This window comes from Myiozetetes cayanensis, unplaced genomic scaffold, assembly GCF_022539395.1.
Source record: "Myiozetetes cayanensis isolate MyiCay16 unplaced genomic scaffold, myiCay2020 scf3, whole genome shotgun sequence".
Classification (NCBI taxonomy): Eukaryota; Metazoa; Chordata; class Aves; order Passeriformes; family Tyrannidae; genus Myiozetetes; species Myiozetetes cayanensis.
Window position 1 is genome coordinate 6,456,150 of NW_026087521.1, and position 19,503 is coordinate 6,475,652.

Below are 19,503 nucleotides of genomic sequence, written 5' to 3' on the forward strand. Positions count from 1 at the left end.
AGAGCTCTGTGTTTGCACTGGCAAGGAAAGCCCTCACCAGCATTTAGTAATTCTTAACAGTAACCCTGGTGAGCAGTTACTAGCAAAACTGAACTGCTGAATTTCTTCATGGACATGTCAACAAACTGCAGAGTCCTGGTAAAAAGTTGCTCATGATTCCACCAGATGTTTCAAACCTTTTTTTTTTTCCCCTTTTATGACAACTTTAATGACCTACGTTTTCCTTTCAAGTGCTCTTCCCCTCTCCTTCCTCTCTCTGCTCCACACCTCCACACCAGCCTCAGATTTATTTTTAAAAGCTATTCGTTTTTGCACTGTGGGTTGCCACAGCAGCTACACACAAACATTTAAAAGCATATGAACAGCCTAAAGCCTGGCCAGGTGCCTGTGCTGCTTTGGGACGTGCAGGCAAGAAGGAAACGAGCAGCTTCTGGCTGAGCTGGTACAGACCCAAGTCAAGCACAGACAGTTCACAGCATCTGCTCCAGCTGTGCTTACCCTGCGTGAGAACCACGCTGGTCTCATCCCTGATGCCATCGGTGGCAGTGCCCACTGAGTGCACATTTTGCCATCTTTTTCACCCCTGCCAGAAAGCGAAGGAACTGGGGGAGATCTGGAACTGCACTGCTGCATCCTGAGTGAAGCAGTGAGATTACTGCTGAAACCAAATTCAACCACTCCTTGGCACTACTGTTTGTTTGTTTTGTTTAAAAGCTGAACTATTTTGTGGTGTATTATTAGATTTTTATGGGTTGGATTCTCTGCTTGTTCTCACAGGTAAAAAGCAAATGGAAACTTGATCAGCCAAGAGAATTACACCCATGTGAGATGCTTGTAAATGAGCAGAGAACAGTGCTCTGTATTGCTGGGGTGCCTACAGCTTCCATTAGAGGCTCTTTATTTATAAATATGTATTAATCCAGCCCTGGGCAAGGCTGTGACCCCAGACCCACTTCTAAATCTGGCGGCAACTGACCCAAAACTGTCAGGACAAATCAAAAGTCCATAAAAGCAACCAAAGAAATAATCAAAGACCAGCACAAACCAAATCAATCAAGCAGATACTACCTTAAATCAACCTTATTAAATATGATGCTCACTGAGTTATGGATGGCCAGTCCTTCCAAAGGGGATCATCAACAAAGAAAAATCAGTCCTGAAAGATCAGTCCTAAAACAAGGGACTCCTGCTGCAACAGAAATGGTTAACTGGGAGGCTTTCTCAGGTATTTTATTTCCTACGATTGTTTAATGCACTAAACAGGAGAAATGTTGCTGAAATAGGTAATTTTCGTACAACATTTGAACCCTTTCTGTGAAAATTATTATTCAGACTTCATCCCATTTGCTGTACAAAGATTTACCAAACTCTGCATTTTAACACACATTTGACGTCCCTAAAAGGGTTGTGAAAACACACTTGGGGCTGTTTTTATGTGTATGTGCCCTTTCTTCTTTAGCATACAGGATGGAACACAGGTCTTGGTGACCTAAATGTCCACTTAATACCCTACTAGTTTGTGGAAACACCACTCATCATCTGACACCCACTTGGCTTCTCTGGGCAATTTCTTCATCCGCTGACGTTTCAGGAGAACACGAGCTGTGAAACAAGGGGAAACATGGTCCTCCCTATCCAACTCACTTCTCCAGCAGAATTCATGGCTGAACCTCATCAGCACTAACAGATGTCTGACTGCTCCAACACTGGTGAGGTCAGGACAGTCTGGGTGATGCTGATGGGGACATCCAGTGACTATTCAAAGGATCTGACCACGTGCTGTGCTGTGCAGTGCAGGTCTGCCAGGGTCGTGGCTGCCAGGTGTTGGCTCCAAGACAAGCTTTGACATAAAGCCTGTCAAAGGGATGAGACCAGCAATACAAGTCACCACTTTGCAGAAGAAAGTCCTATCAGTGATTCATTGTTTGTCCCTATTGCCTCCAGGTACTGTAGCAGAGTGGAGTCAGCTTGGAAAAGGGATAAATAAGAAGGCTGAAAACAAGCAGGGAGGACAGAGGGGATGTCAAGAGCAGAGGGAGCCAAGTCTTGGTGATAGTAACTGTGAGGGGAGGGGAGATGCAACAAGGTGACCGAGGAGCAGCAAGGCAAAAGCATCCAGGCATCTCTTCTCTTTCTCATTCTGGGAGTCTCCTGTTCCAGGAAAAACACATCTAAATATGGCAAACCCTCCATGCTACATCCGGCTGCTGGCTCCGGCTCACTGGCGTTTGTTTGAGGTCCCTATGGAAGGCTGTCCCCCGAGCGGGGGAGGGAAGTTCCCCCCACGCCTGCTCCGTGCCAGAGCTCGGGCTGACTCACCGTGCCAGGATGTCAGTGCACAACAGCCCACAGCCTCAGAGGGCCGATATCTCCTGTTCTCCTGCCTCTGCCCGACACTTAGGATATCCTCTGGGGCGCGCGGGAGCCCAGCTGGAGCTGCTCCGCACGGGATGTGCTCAGATACCCTGCGGGTGACTTGCGGGCTGTGATGGGGACCATGTGGGTGCTGTTTGTCCGCTCTGACACCCGCCAGGGCGGTCCAGCTGGGACACGGCCCTGCCGGATGGAGCGGTGGGGGCCTGGGAAGGCTGGCTGGGCTCTGTCGCGGCATTTTCAAACATAAACAGGCCCCTGCACAGGAAACCTCCACTGCTGCTGGAGGAACGGGGCTCAGGGACTGGAGGCTCCTCGAATGTGTCTGCAGAGTTAAAGCAGAGGTGGCCCTCTGTGGTGTCTCCTCCACCCATGGAGATGGAGAAGGCGGTCCGGAGTTCAGTCCAAAAGTAAGCCAGTGGTTACAGGACTCCTCACTAGCTCAGAGCCCTGCAGAACTCTTATGGCACAGACTGCTCTGAACGAAAAATCCACCTTAGACCTAACTTCATTTTGTTCTGCTGGCTTTGATTAGGGTTTCTGCCAGTGTAAAAGCTTTTAGTGACAGACAAATCTTATCAAAGATGTCCAGGGATGGCCCACAGATCCTGAGCAGAAGACCCCTGAGCTAAATCACAGCAGCCCACTGTTCTAAGGAGGCCCTTTCAGATCCAAAATGAGGACAAAAGTTACAAATTCAGTTTGTCAGAAAATGAACTTGTGAGCATCAGGTATCAAAATTACAACTCTGCAGTGGACAGACTGAGATCAAGGACCTGGGAAACATGGAGAAGCGGAGGCTTTGGCCCTGAATTTCTGTGATCATGAGAAAGCCACTTCCCAGTGTAAGATTCCATCTCCCCTTGGCTGTGTCTTGAGACTGTAAGTGATGTGGGGCAGGATCTTTGCCAGACAGTGTGACAGCTGGAAGCAACAACAAACTTTTCCTTGCAGACTTGCTGCAAACCCAGGGGAGACATGCCAGTTTTCGCATGTTCCTCGTGGTGCTGACAGCCCCTCTGGTGAGGAGGAGTGGGATGGAGGGAGGAAATGACTACAAGTAACTTTCAGGAAAAAAAAGGACTGAGAACAGTAGGGAAGTGGGGGCACACAGAGACTCAGACCTGCCCTTGTGATTTCGAGTCACTTGAGGTATTTATAGCCTGGAAATCTACTGTGGCCACTTAATCATTTGCACTTATTCTCTCCAGTGTGCAGGCTGTACTGCGATAACCCATCATTGTTGTGGTTGTGTGCCGATAATCTTTGGCACAATGGGAGGAAACACAAAGGCTGGGACAGAGCCAGTGACTGTGCCAGCGGGACAGGCACTGAATGCCCCCTCCTGTCCAGGGATGGGTCACCTCTGCCAGTCAGGCTGGAGGGAAGGGGCTCTTGGAGGAGAGGGGTATGAGTGACTGTGTGGAAGCAATCCAGCATTTCCAATTCCCCAGTATCTCTCCTCTTCCAGATGTCTTCTCTCAATACTTCCTTGTAGCTGCTAGTAGGTTCTGGAAGGCACACAGCAGCAGCAAACCCCACAGCTCTCCTTAACATTTTGTGGAAAACTCTGTCCTCAGTGCTGGTAGGACAAAAAAGGCAACTCTGAAGACAGGAATCCAAAGGGAGCTGTGCTGGTCTGGCACACCAGCAGCACCTCGACAGAAACAGGGGCTCACACAGTCCTACTCAGGCATCCAGGTAGAGAGATCCACCCACCCAGGACTGAAGAAAAGACTCATCTGGTCAATGAATTTTGCATGGGTCTAGTCACTACTGTAGCTCTGCTGAGTTTACAAATCCTCTGCTCAGCTAGAAAGGATTTGAGCAGGGAGCACAAAAATATAGAAATAAAAGCATGGGCAGCTCCAAGTTTGGAATTTCCAACCACATAACTTTGCTAGGCGCTGGCCCTACAGCGGGTTTTCTGGGCCTGATTTTCTGCTGGCTTTCACCTGGCTACTGCTCTCTCCAGGTGTAAGAGCAGAAGCAGCCCCTCGTGTTTTTTTCCAGGAACACAAAAAGTCAGTGTATGAACATGGAAACAGGATTACTACCAAGTAGCTCTCACAAACTTGGGAATGGTGCCCAGGAGGCTGGGATCTTGGAAAGACCTTAAGAACTTTCTTGGGGTACTTAACGTTATTTACTTTCCAGCAGGAGAGCTGGAAAAAATGCCAAACAAACAATGAGTTCCAACAACCCGACACCAGTCTGGGAGCTGCTGAGCTACTGCAACTCCCTAAGCGATGGGAGGCACAGACAGTGGATTGTATACTTTGTCAGGAAGACCTCAGGAGCAGAAAGGCAACTCTGTTTGCAGGCAAGGCAAGGAATTGCACAGCAGGCAGCTCTGGAGCTCTGTAAGTACCACACATTTTAACCCCTTGCTGAACATTTTCCAAGCAGGAAAGTGCAGCTTGTAAGAGACATGAAGGATATAGTGATAAAAAGCTTATTTTAGTACACCAATGTGGGCTCAGGTTTAAAGCATTTGCATTCTTATATGGGCTCTCCCCTTGTCCAAGCATGAGAAGGGTCTTCTCTAGTGTTACACATCTCAACATATTTGGTTTTGATAACTTGATGTGATGTTTAACAGAAGATTAATTGACTGAAACTGTTAATTACGGTGATACCAGCAACCTTACTCTCCTGAAGACCTTCTCACCTAAGCAACTTCAAGCTCTTTGCAAACTATCAACCCCTGCTTTGTGCCTGCAGTGACGTTTATCACTGTTTTACACACAGCTTGCCCGGTTCAGACTGACAGCAGAGGATCAAAGAGACCCAGGAAACCTCCTGACTACCCTTCTCCAATCCTTCTATCCTCCTGCTCTAGCTCTCCTCTGTATCACCTTCCCTTGGGTTTCTTTCACAGTTTATTCCTCACACAGGAAGGTGCTCTAAGCCACGGAGAGAAACCTCTACCCTCTACTCTCTACTGGTTGGTAGAGAGTGCTAGGGAATAGCTCTGTTGGGCCTGGAACAAATTTCAGCCAAATTTCAGCAAAAGAGGCAAAGCAGATGTGCACTCTGTGAAGAACACACCCTGCTGAGGGACACCACCAGTTCCCAGCCTCAGTTTCCCTCGTGAGCTGCACTGGCTGACTGCTTCGCCACTGCTGGCTGGGCACTCCTTCACAAACCCATCTGCCTTGGGATGAGCTGGGTGCCAAGGGATGGTCAGGGTAGAAACTGCGAAGAGACACCAGGTTTCAGCTAGAAATTGAGAGGTTGGAGATGACATCCTGGAGGAAACAAGTGGTGGCAAAGAGACGGGGGGAGGCTGCTGCCTATGCTGTTTGTGGAGCAACATGCTGAGAGATGGACAGACACCTGGACAGACAGAAAGGCTGAAGGGAAGTGACTTTCATTTCTGCAGCGCAGCTTCTGGCTGCTCCCCACTGCACCATGGCCGTGGCCTTCCCATCACATTCCCTCTAGTTACAGGATAAAGGACCTACCTGATGACAGAAGACTCCCGCTGCTGCCGCTGATAATTTTGCCTTTGCTCCCCATGTTGGCCAGCTTCGAGGTCTTGAGCGTTCCAGTTTCGGTCAGGTCAATCGCAATCTCACTCAGGCTTCTTGCAGCATGAATCTTGGACTGGAGGTGGACACGGGAGTTAGCAATGGTCTAACGCTTCTCTAAAGCTCACAGAAGGAAAAGACCTTTCGCTGTGTCAGGAAACAGGCCTCCACAGCAAAGTTGTATTATTTTACAAGAATAGAAGCAATCTGGCACAGATTGCTGCACTTTTTACATTCTTAAGTGGGTACAATTCTGGCATCGCTTCCTGTTGTTTGGGTTTTTCTCTGCTTTGCTATGCACATTTTTCCCTTAAACAAAAGATGTATGGAGTCACTGTTTTACCACATACAATAAGAAACATTCAGAAATGCCTGCATAATAACCTGAAAAGCTCAAAGGCTAAAGACCATCCTCTAGCATCTAAAGGAAGCAAGGAGGGGCCTTTACAAATCTGCAAGGAGCTTTGGACCAAGACACAGTGAGGACATGGCTTAAAAGGGCTGTCATGAGAAGCTAGAAGAAAATACTAGCAGGAAAACACATTCAGGTTTTATTGTCCAGAATAATAAGCTGCATTCAACGCCCCTGTCGTGAGGCACCTCTTCAAAGCATCAACATTACTCCTGTAAGAAAAAACAGCCAGCCAGCTCAATAGCTGGCCACATTAGGGCAGGGAGTTACCCATTGCTCACCACCAAATGTCAACAAGATTGCTGCAGTTTGTAATTACAAGAAAGTAAACATGCATAGTGTGTAAACCTATAGAACAGAACAGAATTGAATAGAATAGAATAATTTCAGCTGGAAGGGACCTCCAGCTATTATCTAGTCCTCCTCCTATCTTAGGAGGGAATGAGTGGACTTCCTAAGATGCCACTCTTTTTCCGTTGGCTGTGGAAGGTTTTGAGGCAAGATGATGCCTGAAAAGTTGAGATAACTCCGCAACTTTTTCTTTATTAAGCTGTGAGCTCAGATGTGGTCATGTTCCCAGAGCCAACAAAGGCAGAAAATGTTCAGGGCAAGGAGATCAGCAGCCCTGAGCACTGAAATGAGCACAGCAACTGCTTCCAGGGTTGGGCTCACTCAGTCCCAGTGGCTGCCTTGCCCCTGCCATGCAAACTCCACTGTTATTAACTCATCATCCACCTCCTGACAGCTTCTAGCAAGTGCTTAACAGGAATAAGGCGATCAAGAACACTGATCAAAGTTGCTGAGAATGGCCCTTTCTGCACTACGGGAAGAAGAACACAACATACAAAGGTCTTGGGTGGCCACAAGAATTTTTCAGTCCTTTTTCTGACCAGTACAGCCTTAGGATCAACTTAAAATAGCAACTGCCACATCAGAACAACTCTCTCTAGTCCTCTACCTCATTTCTGACTTGGGTTATCTCCAAGAACTTAAAATAAAAGTAAGGAAACTTTTCATTAAGCCATTGTGGAATTATCTGTCCACATGGAAAATTTCCTCCTGCCTCTTCTGAACTAATATTTATGCTCTGAGCTCTATTTTACGTACTGGTTGTTGAATTCACTTCAGGTAACGAACCATGTTAACAAGGAGAGAACTGACAACCAGGGAGAAGCTTGCTGCCTGTACAAAGGCATGCAAAGTGACTACTATTTATCTCCAAACCTGGAAATCTGCTTCTTGCTGCCGACCCTCATGTGAACCCTTCAGTCACGGATGGAGGAAGCTGGAGCTCAGCCCATCATCCAAATCTCACAAGCCTTGTGCTGCTGAGCTTGAATTAGCTTGGCCTCACAGGGCCACTGACTTGTAATTTTGATTTCCCAGAATGCAGAAAGCTGTTGGCACATCTTGCCAAGGCTCTCCAACTGCATGAAGAGTTTCATCCAAGAACGTGGTGAAGCCTCAGCTCAGGATCACCTGAGCGTTCCCTTCTGCACCTTCTCAAGGCCAGAAGAGACTCAGCCCCAGCCAGACAGTGCAGGCCATGGGCATATCATCACAGTGCTGACAAATCAGAAGCTGATTGACATCCACGTACCAGGGCATGATCTGTTCCCACTGGAAGTAACATGAAACAGGACTACAAGGAACGCTTGCCATGACGGGATTTTCAGTATTACGTCACATCCTCAGGAAGAAGAAACCATTTCAACAAGAACTAAGGCTGTATTGATGGCTCAGTGCTTGCCACACTGAGCTTCTTAGCTCTGTTACTGATGTGCTGTGGGGCTCTGGGTAAGACACTTAAGGTTAAGTTCTTAGTGATCCCCTGCCTCTGTTTGTGTATAAGTGAAATAATAAGGGAAGGAAAATGTCTCTCTGTTGCACACTGTATTTTTAAGATTAATATAAGACTGCAAATGAAGACAGAACTGGGAAAGCCTTATGCTGAAAACACCCTCAGAAGTGTTATAATAATGTAATGTTCTTGGGTATTTATAGGCTCCATCATTACCATTCCGAGGTACAAAAACGCCTCACAAGCCTATTTCCACAACAACACCAATAATAGGGAGTGTGTTCTCACTCACTGGAGCGCAGAGGCTGAACTACCTGCCAAGATGTCAGAGCAGATCAGTCAACCAGTTCTGACCCTCTTCAGCTAATGCTGCAACCAGTTAGACACTTCTTGTTCCCAGCAGTTCCCCTATAAAATCAGCTCCAGGAGAAGGACAGCACTCTTTAGCTTCTTGGATCAGATGTTTCTGGTCAGAAACAAGGCCTGTGAAAAATGTTCTCCAAACAAGCTCTGGAAGGTTAGTTCTAGGTGAAGAGGAAAGTCACTGCTTTTATCTAATGAGATTTCCTGCTACTGAAGTCTTGACGAGGAGCCTGAGCATGAACTGCTGTTCTTGCTGCAATGCCAGACCTTTGGAGGTTTGACTGCCTCTGTCCCGCTGATTTATCCCCTGCAGGTGTACGTGTGCTGTATGTAACCCTACATGGATGCAGGGTTATGTGTACCTTGTATAACCCCAGGAACAGCCATACTGATCAAACCCAATGTCTGCCTGACTCAGTACACTGAGTCCTTGCAGCAGAAGTCTTGGGAAGGCACAAACCCCAAGTCTGCACAGACAGGCCCACCCCTCCTGCTCTGTGAAGCAGTGGTTTTCCTGTATTTGTAGGATAGTTACAGCGAGAAGCCCTACAGCTTATTTCCACTCATATCCAGAATGCAAATTGGGGCACACTCTGGCCCTACCTGTTTGACTGGGCCCCAACCAAACTGCTGAGTGAGGGCAATGAGGCTGCCAGGTGCTGTTGTGGTCCTGGCTGGCACACCAAGCCAGCAGTGGCTGGAAGTGTGCCCTGCATAGGGCAAATGAGAAAACAATGTAAGACAAAGGCCTGGCACCCCTGGAGCCAGAGAGAGGAAAAAAAACCAGCAGAGAGCAGATAGGATCATCAGGGTAGAGAGAGCTTCCCTTAGAGAGGGTACAATTCAAACCTGCTGAAGCCATAGCAGACGGTTTTAGATCCGACTGCAGCTTGTGCTAATGGTGCTCTGCACTAAACAGTGGGGATGTAGCATCTCCTGAAAGAAATAGGGTTAATTTTCCACGCTGCTCAGTCCCTGCTGCCTCTGCTCCCTACAGCAATGCCAATCAGCATCGGGTGGCCTCGTGCTTTGGACAGGCTCTCAGCAGCAGCAGGAATCAGCCCAACAGCTCATTCCACACAGGCCACCGAGCAACACCCAGCACGAGGCCTGGGCAGGCTGTGTGCTGCAGACAACTGTGGAAAGCTGGATTACACCCCATTAGCACTCCCCCGAGCCCTGCAGTCCCTCCAGGCTCAGAAATTTTAAAGCACTTAGCGCAGACCTGCCAAGTCTCATTTACATGGAGGGAGACTGGCTCATTCATGAGTCATTTCAAAGCATGGGGCCAAACTGATCCCCAGCACTGTTCTGACGGGGTCAGAGGGTGAAGAAAAATCCGTAAGTGAAATGAAGGAGTAGATGGACACTAGGGATGAATTTATACCTCTTTCTGCAGTGCAGGGGCTTTGCTGGAGGTGATTTTTTGAAATCCTTGGCCTATTTTCTACCAGTTCACTCAGCCAAAAAGCCTTGCACTTGGTGGAACGTGCTGTTGAAAATTCCCACAAAATGGGACTTCTCGAGGTTTTTAGGCCAAATGTTTGATTGACTCAGTGCAGTCAACAGAGCAAAGACAGGCCTTGAAGTCCTGCTGCATCTGTCTCCCCTCAAAAAAGGGAAGCTGACAGGAGTTCTGCATGCTGACAAGTTTGCTTGGGAAGCTGGGGATCTTTTCAGTCTCCACGTCACGCTTCGATTGCAGGGAGAGAGAGACAGATCAGCGGGGAGCGAGACTCTGGGAACCTGGAGCTGGCAGGAGTTCAACACCGAGTGAGGCTGCAAAGACGGCTGGGACCTCACTTGTAAAAGGGTCAGAATCGAGGCAAAGCTGATTTTATTTCTTTTTAAAATCAAGTGAAGGGTTTCTTTTTCCAGTGGAGCTGTACAGAAGGTCCAGATCCAACTGGTGCCCATTTATGGGAGGAACAGAGTTCAAGCTTTTTTTTATCACTGTGTCACATCTTCTGCCTTCTAATCTACATCACTGGAGCAAAAGCTCAGCTGCAGTGAGCTCCAGCAGGCTTTTTCTTCTAAGTTTGTTTTTATTTTTCTTTCTTTTGTCAAAATGATGTGAAATGCCAAGTTTGGACATGAAAGGAAGGAGTATCTAAGTTCTGCTTTGAAGTTGGGGATTCAATTGAAGTGGGGCCTGAGATTTAAGGGGCTGCAAATCCATGTGACCTGAAACTCAAATAAATGTTTGTCTAGGCCCTGAGAGCTGAAACCAAGACATTTCACATCACCCCACTCTGGGATATGATTTACTGGTTTTCCAAAGTGAAGCCCACATGAATGAGTACAAGTGTCCTTGAAATGCCCAGCAGGATGAACTGAACAGATCAATTAAAATTGATGGATCTATCAATATTGACAGTGTCACGTCAAAGATGAGGACATCTGACTAAAATACCAGTTTCTTTTAGAGAAAGGGACAAAAATATTTGTGTGCCTTAACTTCAAAGCCTCAGCATGACCACCAGGATTATTGTGACAAAGCACACTGACATGGTCACAGACGTGACAGGTTGACAAATGAGGGCTGGTGGGTGGTGCTGTCTGTAGGAGTGTGAGAGAAGGGAGATCAGACTGAAACACAATCTGCCAGCAACAAAAGAAGTCACTGAAGGGAACTCCTGGGCATTTCAGAGACCCAGTTTCTTACCAAAGAAATGAGAAGAGGAGGGAATCTCCTTTTGTTTTTGGTTGCTTGTGACCTAAATACCTTGCAGCTAGATCAGCAAATCCATCTGGCTAAAAGTAAAGAAAAATAAACTTCTGTTTGTTTGTTGAGTTGACAGAGAGGACTATGCACTGCCCTGATGATCCTGAGCAGAGAAGGGGGACAGGAAAGCATCCTGTGATATTGGGTGAGCGTGCAATTCTGTCCATATTCACAGCTGGCACTTAGGCAGGGCTGGGAAGTTGGCTACATTTCTAAATTCAATACAGCTCTCAGCAGCTGAGGTGAAACCTGGATTTTTGCATTAGATGGGACACGGCCAAAGTGAGTGTTCTGCCCAGGGCATCCAAAAGTCCCACCCGCTCTGCAATAAAGCCACAGAGCTCATGATGGGGAAAGCAATGTCAGAAGGGTTTAGAGTGGGATTAACAGCACACTGATGGCCCTTCACAAAATTCCAGCAAGCAAACTCAATTCATTTAACTGGCATTAAAAATAATGCAATAAAAAAAAGCAGGAAAAATAATTATTTTCCTGCCAGTTTAGTGGGCTGAACTGGCCCATTAAGGGACCTGATGGGGGTCAGGGCCTGAGCAAGGAAAAGAGCAGCCCCTGCCTGAAAAAGCTCGCAGTGCTTTCAGCAGTAGCAAGATATTAAGATTGTTTCAGCCATTTGGAGGAGCATCACCTGCACATTCTGCCCTTTCGCCAGAGATGGGGAGCAAAGCACGTACCCATTCAATACTGACTCTGTCTTCTCTGTAAAGTTTTACACCAGTGTACTCATATGGAGAGGGAAGCCTGCACGAGAAGTCTCCCCTCCGTCTCCAAGTGATTTCAAAGTGATCAAAGCAATCTCCTGCAGGTCTGGGTATGCCTAAAAATACTGATGAAAGGAACTAGACAACGGACACTCCTCTGGTTTCAAGGTGGCTTCTTTTGTGTACTGCGTGGCCCTTTGTGCAGCACCAGATTGAGACAGTTCCTTGTAAGGCCAGGCTGTCAGACTCCTGCCCCTCTCCTAAAATACTATCATTACCCCTCACTTCTAGGAAAATATGATAGTAAAATGCAAGGGACAGCAAGAAAGATTCAGAAACAGGTGTAGATTGTGAAGCTACTTTGAATCAGATATTGGGAGCTGCCCTAACTTTATGAGAGAGTTCAAGACATGGAAAACATCCAGACAGGGATCTGTTAGAAAACTTTGGCTCCTCCAATTTGGCCACAGTTCAGTAAAACTTTTTCCTCAACTCTTACTCCCACAGACATGAATTCAACATAAATTTTCTCAATCTGGCCAAAACCAGCAGATATTTTGGGTCAATTTGCCTTTTTCTGATCTCAGGTGGAAAGGGAGGGCAGGAAAGGAGCCACCACCTGGTCTTGACCTTGCTGAGACTGTGAGGAGTGAGAAGGACTCACCCACCACAACATGTACTTCCCACTCGGACATGCTTACCTTGCTTTGCTTCCTGTCCAGGTAGAACTGGTGTTGACTAATGGCCATAGCCCAGATAGACTTGATTAGTGCTGGACAGGCGTACCACGTGTGCACAGCAATGCCACTATGCCCAAAAGTCCTCCTGGTCACAGATGCCCTGGAGAGGAGAAAAGAATGAACTGGGGTTACAACAAGGCTACGTCACATTTCTTTCTGTGGCAGACCCTGTCACAGACCTCGCAGTAAAAGCTGCTGTCTTTACTGTGCACACCCTCGTGCTAATGGGAAAGAATGCTTAGAAAACAGCAATAAATAGCTAATCAAGCCAGGAGAGCATTTACTCTAAGTATCTCCTCAAGATAGCAAGCTCCAGAGGACTAACAGAAAAGATGATCCAGTTTGTCCAGTTCTGACTGTATTCCTGGGTTTGGCTGAGCTGGTGCTGACTTGCTACATAGGCCAGGGGTGTCACCAAAGCCAGAGCAGGTGTGAATGCTCTGTCTCATTACGTGCTGAGCCACCTGGGGCCAAGTCCTCACACCCTCCACTAACTCTGGCTTTGGACAGTGGCTCTCAAATATTAGGACCCACGCAACAATTAAGGATCCATAGGAACAATGGCTACTTTAGGGAATGTGGGAGAAACTTTTCAGATACCTCGATTTCCCCACTTGTAAACAGAGGTAGCAGGACTTGCCAAATGTATGGGAGAAGGGAGTTGTGAGGCTTGGAGGGGGCTGCCCAGTACCCTGGAGAGAAAAATGGAACTCAGTGATTAGCTGAGTGAATTTAAAAACAGGAAAAATAAGAGCTAAATGTTTCCTCTCTGGGACTCCCAATTGTTCTCAAACATTAGCAAAAAACCACAGATTAGGTTTCCCCATGCTTTCACAGCTGTACGGAACTGCTTGACTATTCCTCCCCATCCCTCAACTCCAACCTCACCAGCAGAGCTCCTGACACCAGCACACTGGCACATCCAGGCTCACAGCATCCTGCTCTGCAGAACTCCTCCCACTGCAGGGATGGAGAGCTGGCTGGAACAAACCACGCCACCAATCTACAGAGCCCCAAATAAATGAGGGCCTCCTCTCCAGTCTGTTAAGAAGAGTCTTGCGGCGTTGTGAAATGATGTGACATGGTTACAGAGGCTCGCTCAGAAACATGACACTTGTCCCTTTCACGTAGGGATGTGGATGCTGAAGGGGGGATCAGTGCAAGAGACAGCCTGGGGAGCAGGTGTACTGCAGAGGGGCTGCCACAGTCAGCAGGGGCTCTGTGCCATGCAGGTGTGGAGGTGGCACTGCAGGAGGACCCAGGAGCTCCACTGTGCTGTGCAAGAGACAGATGACTCTTTTACCGGCACTCAGAAGTCCTCAAGCCTGCTAAGGCCACCTCCTGCACCTGCAGTGGCCACCTCTCCTCTGGTGCCAGTGGGCTACTGCCCTGTCAAAACTTGAAGGCGAACATGGTGAGGGGAGGCCCACAGTCAAAGAAAGTTGTGACAGAGCCAAGAGTGAATGAAAACCAAACATGTGCAGCAAAATGAGAACTGCTGGCAATGTTCAGCCTGGGAGAGGGCTGACAGCTCTTGTGTCTCAGGGCCTTTTCAGTGCTTCAAAATGTGTTAAAGTCAAATTATGAAGCTACAAATCGGAGTGAAATTTCTGAGAAAACAGCAGTGGCCAATGCAAACAGGGTCTGAGACAACTGGGATCTCATGTTTCAGTGTTACTCTGTGCTGAGCCCTTTCCATGCAACTGTCCCATTTATGAGCATTATTCTTGTGAGAAAATTCTCCATGGATACAACAGGACACTGTCTGATGGTGCTAATGAGGATGGTTGCTGAGCTGCCTCATTCCTGTCACTGGACAGTGAACGAAGGCTGTGCTGGAAGCTGATCTTGAAGCTGAGGCTAGAGAGAGAGAGATCCAACTCTGGATGCTTAATGTTGGTTTAAGGGACACAACCACTGTAGCACAGTGGCATGCAAGGCGTTAACGACACTCTATTGTAATCTTATTCAGTTCAAATGCAGTTACTCTAAGAATTCTCAAAAACATATTCTGCAAACCATTCCTCTTCTCATCGTAAAAGCAGTAATTTCCAATTTTTTTTTCTCTTTGGGACTTGTACATGTTTCTCATCAAAACTGCAGACCCCATTCAAAAGTCTGCAGACTTTGCTGGTCAGACCTGTGGACTTGTTTTTCTCTGCTGTCTTCTGTGGACCTGAGAGAGGTGGCCCATGGGTGTTTTTTCCATGACTTCCCTCCACACATGCTACATGCACTATGGAATTAACCCTGCTGATACCCCCAAAATGTGTAATTTCTCTCCTTTATGGGATAAGTAACTGCAGTTAAGAGAGGTTAAATGGCTTGTTGGGGACAGGAAGCCATGGGCAGAGGCAGGGCTTAAAAGCATACACTGTGCTGCCCAGCCCTGGCCACAATCACGGAGCTGCGCTCGCTCTCCCGACTGTGGCTTCGCTGACTCAGGCTCTGGTTTGGCTACACAGAGAGGAATGTGGAGAGAGCACTGTGTTGGCTACTCCTCCGCCTCCACATGCGGAACAACTCCTCGCAGGAGTCCATCCCACTTGGCCAGGAGACTACACACCGAGCTGTGTTCCCACCACGCCACCGCAACGTGCCGTGCTGCTTTACAGCCAGAGCACCAGTTCGACCTGGAGGGTGGTGCTCTGAATATAAAACCGAATCAAACTGATTCAAAACACAGCCACAATAATTCCCTTGTAGCGAGAAAAGTACCAGGCTGACAACCTGGGACAGGGCTTTATCCTCCTGGTGTTGATTCAGAGAAGCAACGCGATGGAATAAAAAAGCGGAAGCTCTTCTGTGTCACTAATTCCTATCATCTAAACACAAACAAAACAGAAGAGCTGGTCTGTGTGGTCACGCTTCATGCATGACATTGAGTTGCAAGTATCATCGTGATTTCAAAGTCCCTGAGCTATTTCCTTTCTTTTCCTTGCAACCGCTCCTTGCAGGAAACAGCCATAACTCAGGGCATTCAGGGGCTCCTGGCTGCTGGTTGATGGCAGCATGCGCTTCTGACGCCTCCGGAGGTTCGGTGAGGGAAGGAGCGCACCACCCCCAGCTCCTGCTGCTGGAAGATCTCCCAGCGGATTCCCGACTTTGGGAATTCGCCCTGCTAGATTCCAAGCGACTATTTACATGCTTAATATTAAGCAGATGCTTCAAGGGTCTGCCGACCTAGAGCTGCACAATGATATGAGCTGCTCTATTCTGTTTTTGCTTTAACAAAATGCACCTCTGCAGACAGGCACTGCTGCACTGGGGTGACCATGTTCATATCAGGGTAAATAGGCACAGAAACTGCACGCAAAATTCCACTGACAAAAGTACGTATATTTCTACACAGATAAGCGTGGGAAACAGGTGAAACAGAATCACAGCTGAGTGATCAGCAAAGCACACTACTACCAGCAGCACATCAAATCAGCCTGGGAACAGAGTTGGTCTCCGCCAGTTGTATCACAGTTACACTGCAAGTGAGACATTGCTTTTAGTGCAAAAAACGTACAGACCTCTATCCACACTGGTCACTGCAGTAACCATCCACTAATGCAAACACACAAGGGGTGCTGAATGCTCCGATGAGATGCAGCACAGTCTCTTGAACTTCACTCTCACGTTAGGTTTCTAAAGTAAGAAAAAAAGACTCCCGCGCCAAAAAGACTGATGGGCTTTCATCCAGGCTGCCGGTAAACCTCTGGTTCCGTGCCATTCCTTTCAGTTGCACTACTGAATATTTATTTACAAGGAAGCATGTGAGTACAAAATCTGGCGCCCAACTCCGGGCTCCGGGTGCAACAAGGGGACAAGGCAAAACCCCCTTTAACTCACGGAGGCCGCTGGCACCGCAGCTGGGGCACCAGAGCTGCACAGTCCCGGGGGTCACAAGGTGCCAAAACAGAGGGAAGGAGAAAAAAAATACCGCTGGGAGCCGAGGGGAAACACATCCTCAAAAACACCCACCAAAACACAAAATGTCCCGCTGGAAGGAAGCAGAGGCACCCGGCTTGGCACTCGCTGTTCCTCTCTTACGGGTTCCCAAGCTCAGCGAGCCGCGGCGAGGGCAGCGCGGCTCGGCAAGACCCGGCTCAAGGCTCGGCACAGCAAAGCCCGGCTCATCCCGGCTCGGCTCATCCCGGCTCGGCTCATCGCTCACCTGCGCGGATCGTGCACCTCCACCGAGAACTTCTTCTCGCGGAAATAGAGGTTCTCCAGCTGCCTCCATTGAAAGATCTGCGGGGAGAACGAAGGGGATTGAGGCGCTCCCGCGCGATCCCTCGCCCAGCCCTGCTCGCCGCTCCCTCCCGGCGCCGCGGCGGGGCTGCCCCGCTCCGCTCCGCTCCGCCCCGGCCCCGCGTCCCGCCCGCGCCCCCCGCCCGGACCCGCGGGGCAGCCCCGGGGGCGGGCGGTGCCCTCCGTCCCTCCCTCCCTCCCGCTGCCGGCGGCAGGCGGGGAAGGGCGCCGGGTTCACTCTGTGGGGCCAAGTTATGTTTAAACACACGCAAACCACGGGGAAACCCGGGATCGGGATAGTTTTCCCCTGGAGGATGCAGTGGGTGTGCATCAGCCCTCTGGCACAGCAACTTTTCCCCGGGTGGAGGAGGTGGGACCCCGATGAGGGCGACTCACCCCACTCCCCCCAGCTCTGCTTTTATCCCGCAACCACGTAAAACTGGCAGGAGCATGAGCCCAGCGCAGTCAGTTTATCTATCCCAGGTGCTGGCAGGCTCGTGTTGGCGACGCCCAAGGCTCCAAGTGCTCCCAGCGGTGCAAAGCACGGCAATAAGCAGGTTACACCTCTGTTTTACAGGCTGCCCTGCCGAGGCGTCTCGGAGCAGCATCGGGACAAAGCCAACACTATCACCAGAGGGGAAACTGAGGCACAAAGCTGTTACGGGAGTAAAATGAGTCAGCATGGGCCAGCCCTGGGGTGTCTGCGTGCTCCTGGGCAGTGGGATGTGCTCATAAAGTCCCTGTGCCCCACCTCTGCCGGGAAATAACCCCCATTTCCCTGGCAGGAGGGCGGTCTGACCACAGGAGCAGCGCGAAGGATGCGGTGACTGCGAAACACCCCACCTTCACCGCCGCGGACAGGTCAATCACCGCCTCCTTCTTACAAATGAGTAAGCCAAAATCCAAACCCTAGCTTCCAGGCTGCTAATCCACAGGGAGAAGATAGCTTCCACTCCGTGGGCATCTCGGACTTCGGCTTCCCTGCACTGCCCCTGGCAAGCAGCGGAGCACGGGGAGCGTAACCTCGCTGCTGGGGAGCACAGCCATCAGACCTTTCCCTGATTTACGCTCCTTCTCCCACTACAAGTAGCTTCTGTGGAGTTCCTGTCCTACCCCCAAGGAAGGCGCTGGCTCCTGCCACGCCGAGATAAGCTGGGTTGCCGGTGTCAGCGCTCTGGAGATAAGTAAACAGGAGGCGTAATTTGATTTGCACTGATTAAGCTTCTGGTGGAGGTGAAATCTAGAGAGTAGAACAAAACACGGAGAGGACCCAAAATTTTCTCCTCGCCAATATTTCAGGAGCAGCAAAATTGTGCTCCTTTTCTTTCTCTAACAGGCTGTTTGGAAGGAAGGGTGGGGGATAAGGATGGCACTGAGCTGCCCTGTACTCTGGGGCTGTTTGCATTGCATGGGGGCAGGAGAGAAAGGGATGGGAAGTCTGGAGGGCTGAGTTACATTGCCCTTAGAGGATTATTTTATTCGCCCATTGGAAAAATTAATTGCTGCATATAAATTAAAACGAAGCACAGAAACACCCACTATTTTACCCACTGAGGGAGGACAGGCACGGGGTGAAAGGGTTAAGCCGGGAGCTGAGGTCTGACTGAAGTCTGTCTCCTTTGCAAGCTCCCGGCTTCAAAGGCATGAAAAGGAAGTTTGGGGCCTAAACTCCCACTGACAACAACTGGGGTCAGGCCTGAGACTGCCATGTGGGCTGCTGAAAACATCCATCCCTCCGTGCTTCCAGATGCCAGTCCGCAAGGCGGGGAGGATAACGCAGCCGTGCTGCACGGCATGTGCAGAGGACGTGTTTGGGAGGCGCTCAGACATGTGGAACACATAAGAGTCTAAAAAGCCAGCAGATCACACCCGTCAGAAAATATCCCTCTGTCCCCAGGTCCCCAGTTGTCATTTATGACTAAACTTCGGTGTGGCGCAAAAGGAATTTGAAACTTCTCCAAGCTGCTGGCAGCTGCTCTACTCGGATGCTTTCCTGAACATTGTCCTCCCCTCCTGCCCATCCTCCTCCCTCCGACTCTGCTGGACTGTCCCGTGTGCTCAGATCCTATTTTACCCTCTCTGCTACCAGATCTCACAGTGCTGTTTGTTAAGTGAAGTTCTGTTTCTCTTCTGTGATTAACTCCAACTGTCCAAACACACAGGGCTCTGGGGAAGCTGTTCAGATGCCCAAATGCAGGCATGGAGTACCCTTTTCCATGCCCCAGGGTACCCTGCCTGGCCTCTGGCTGCTGCCTTGGGAGGGAGGGAGCCTGCCATAGGTCCGGTGCTGTATCTGCCAGCCCCACACAGATGTCTTGGATCACCAGCAGAGCCTAAAACAGCATTAGACACCTACGTTTTGGGCATTGGAGCAGCTCCCCAGATCACTGCATTTTTATATTTAGTTTCCTTGTTTTTCTTGGCAGGGTGTGGAAGGAGGCAAATCCAGACTCTTGGGAGGGAGGGGGTGAAAGTGACCCCACAACCTGAGTTTGTGTCTTTTTTCCTGTAGCTTTGCTCTCCAGAATTCACTCGTGTGTTTTACCATTGCTGTAACTGCCCTCCCTTTGCTGCCCTCCCAAATATTATTCTACAGTC

General features: G+C 49.1%; 1 protein-coding gene across 11 annotated transcripts in view; it reads right to left on the reverse strand.

Moving 5' to 3' along the window:
- Nucleotides 1-19,503, reverse strand: part of FRMD4A (FERM domain containing 4A) — a 365,195-nt gene that overhangs the window by 23,918 nt on the left and 321,774 nt on the right. For all 11 annotated transcript variants that reach the window (XM_050324260.1, XM_050324261.1, XM_050324262.1 and 8 more), the window contains 3 exons: nt 16,829-16,905; nt 12,628-12,766; nt 5,841-5,982 (listed from right to left, as the gene is read on the reverse strand). In XM_050324260.1, coding sequence (XP_050180217.1) covers nt 5,841-5,982; nt 12,628-12,766; nt 16,829-16,905 — 358 coding nt within the window. The remainder of the gene's footprint in view (nt 1-5,840; nt 5,983-12,627; nt 12,767-16,828; nt 16,906-19,503) is intronic.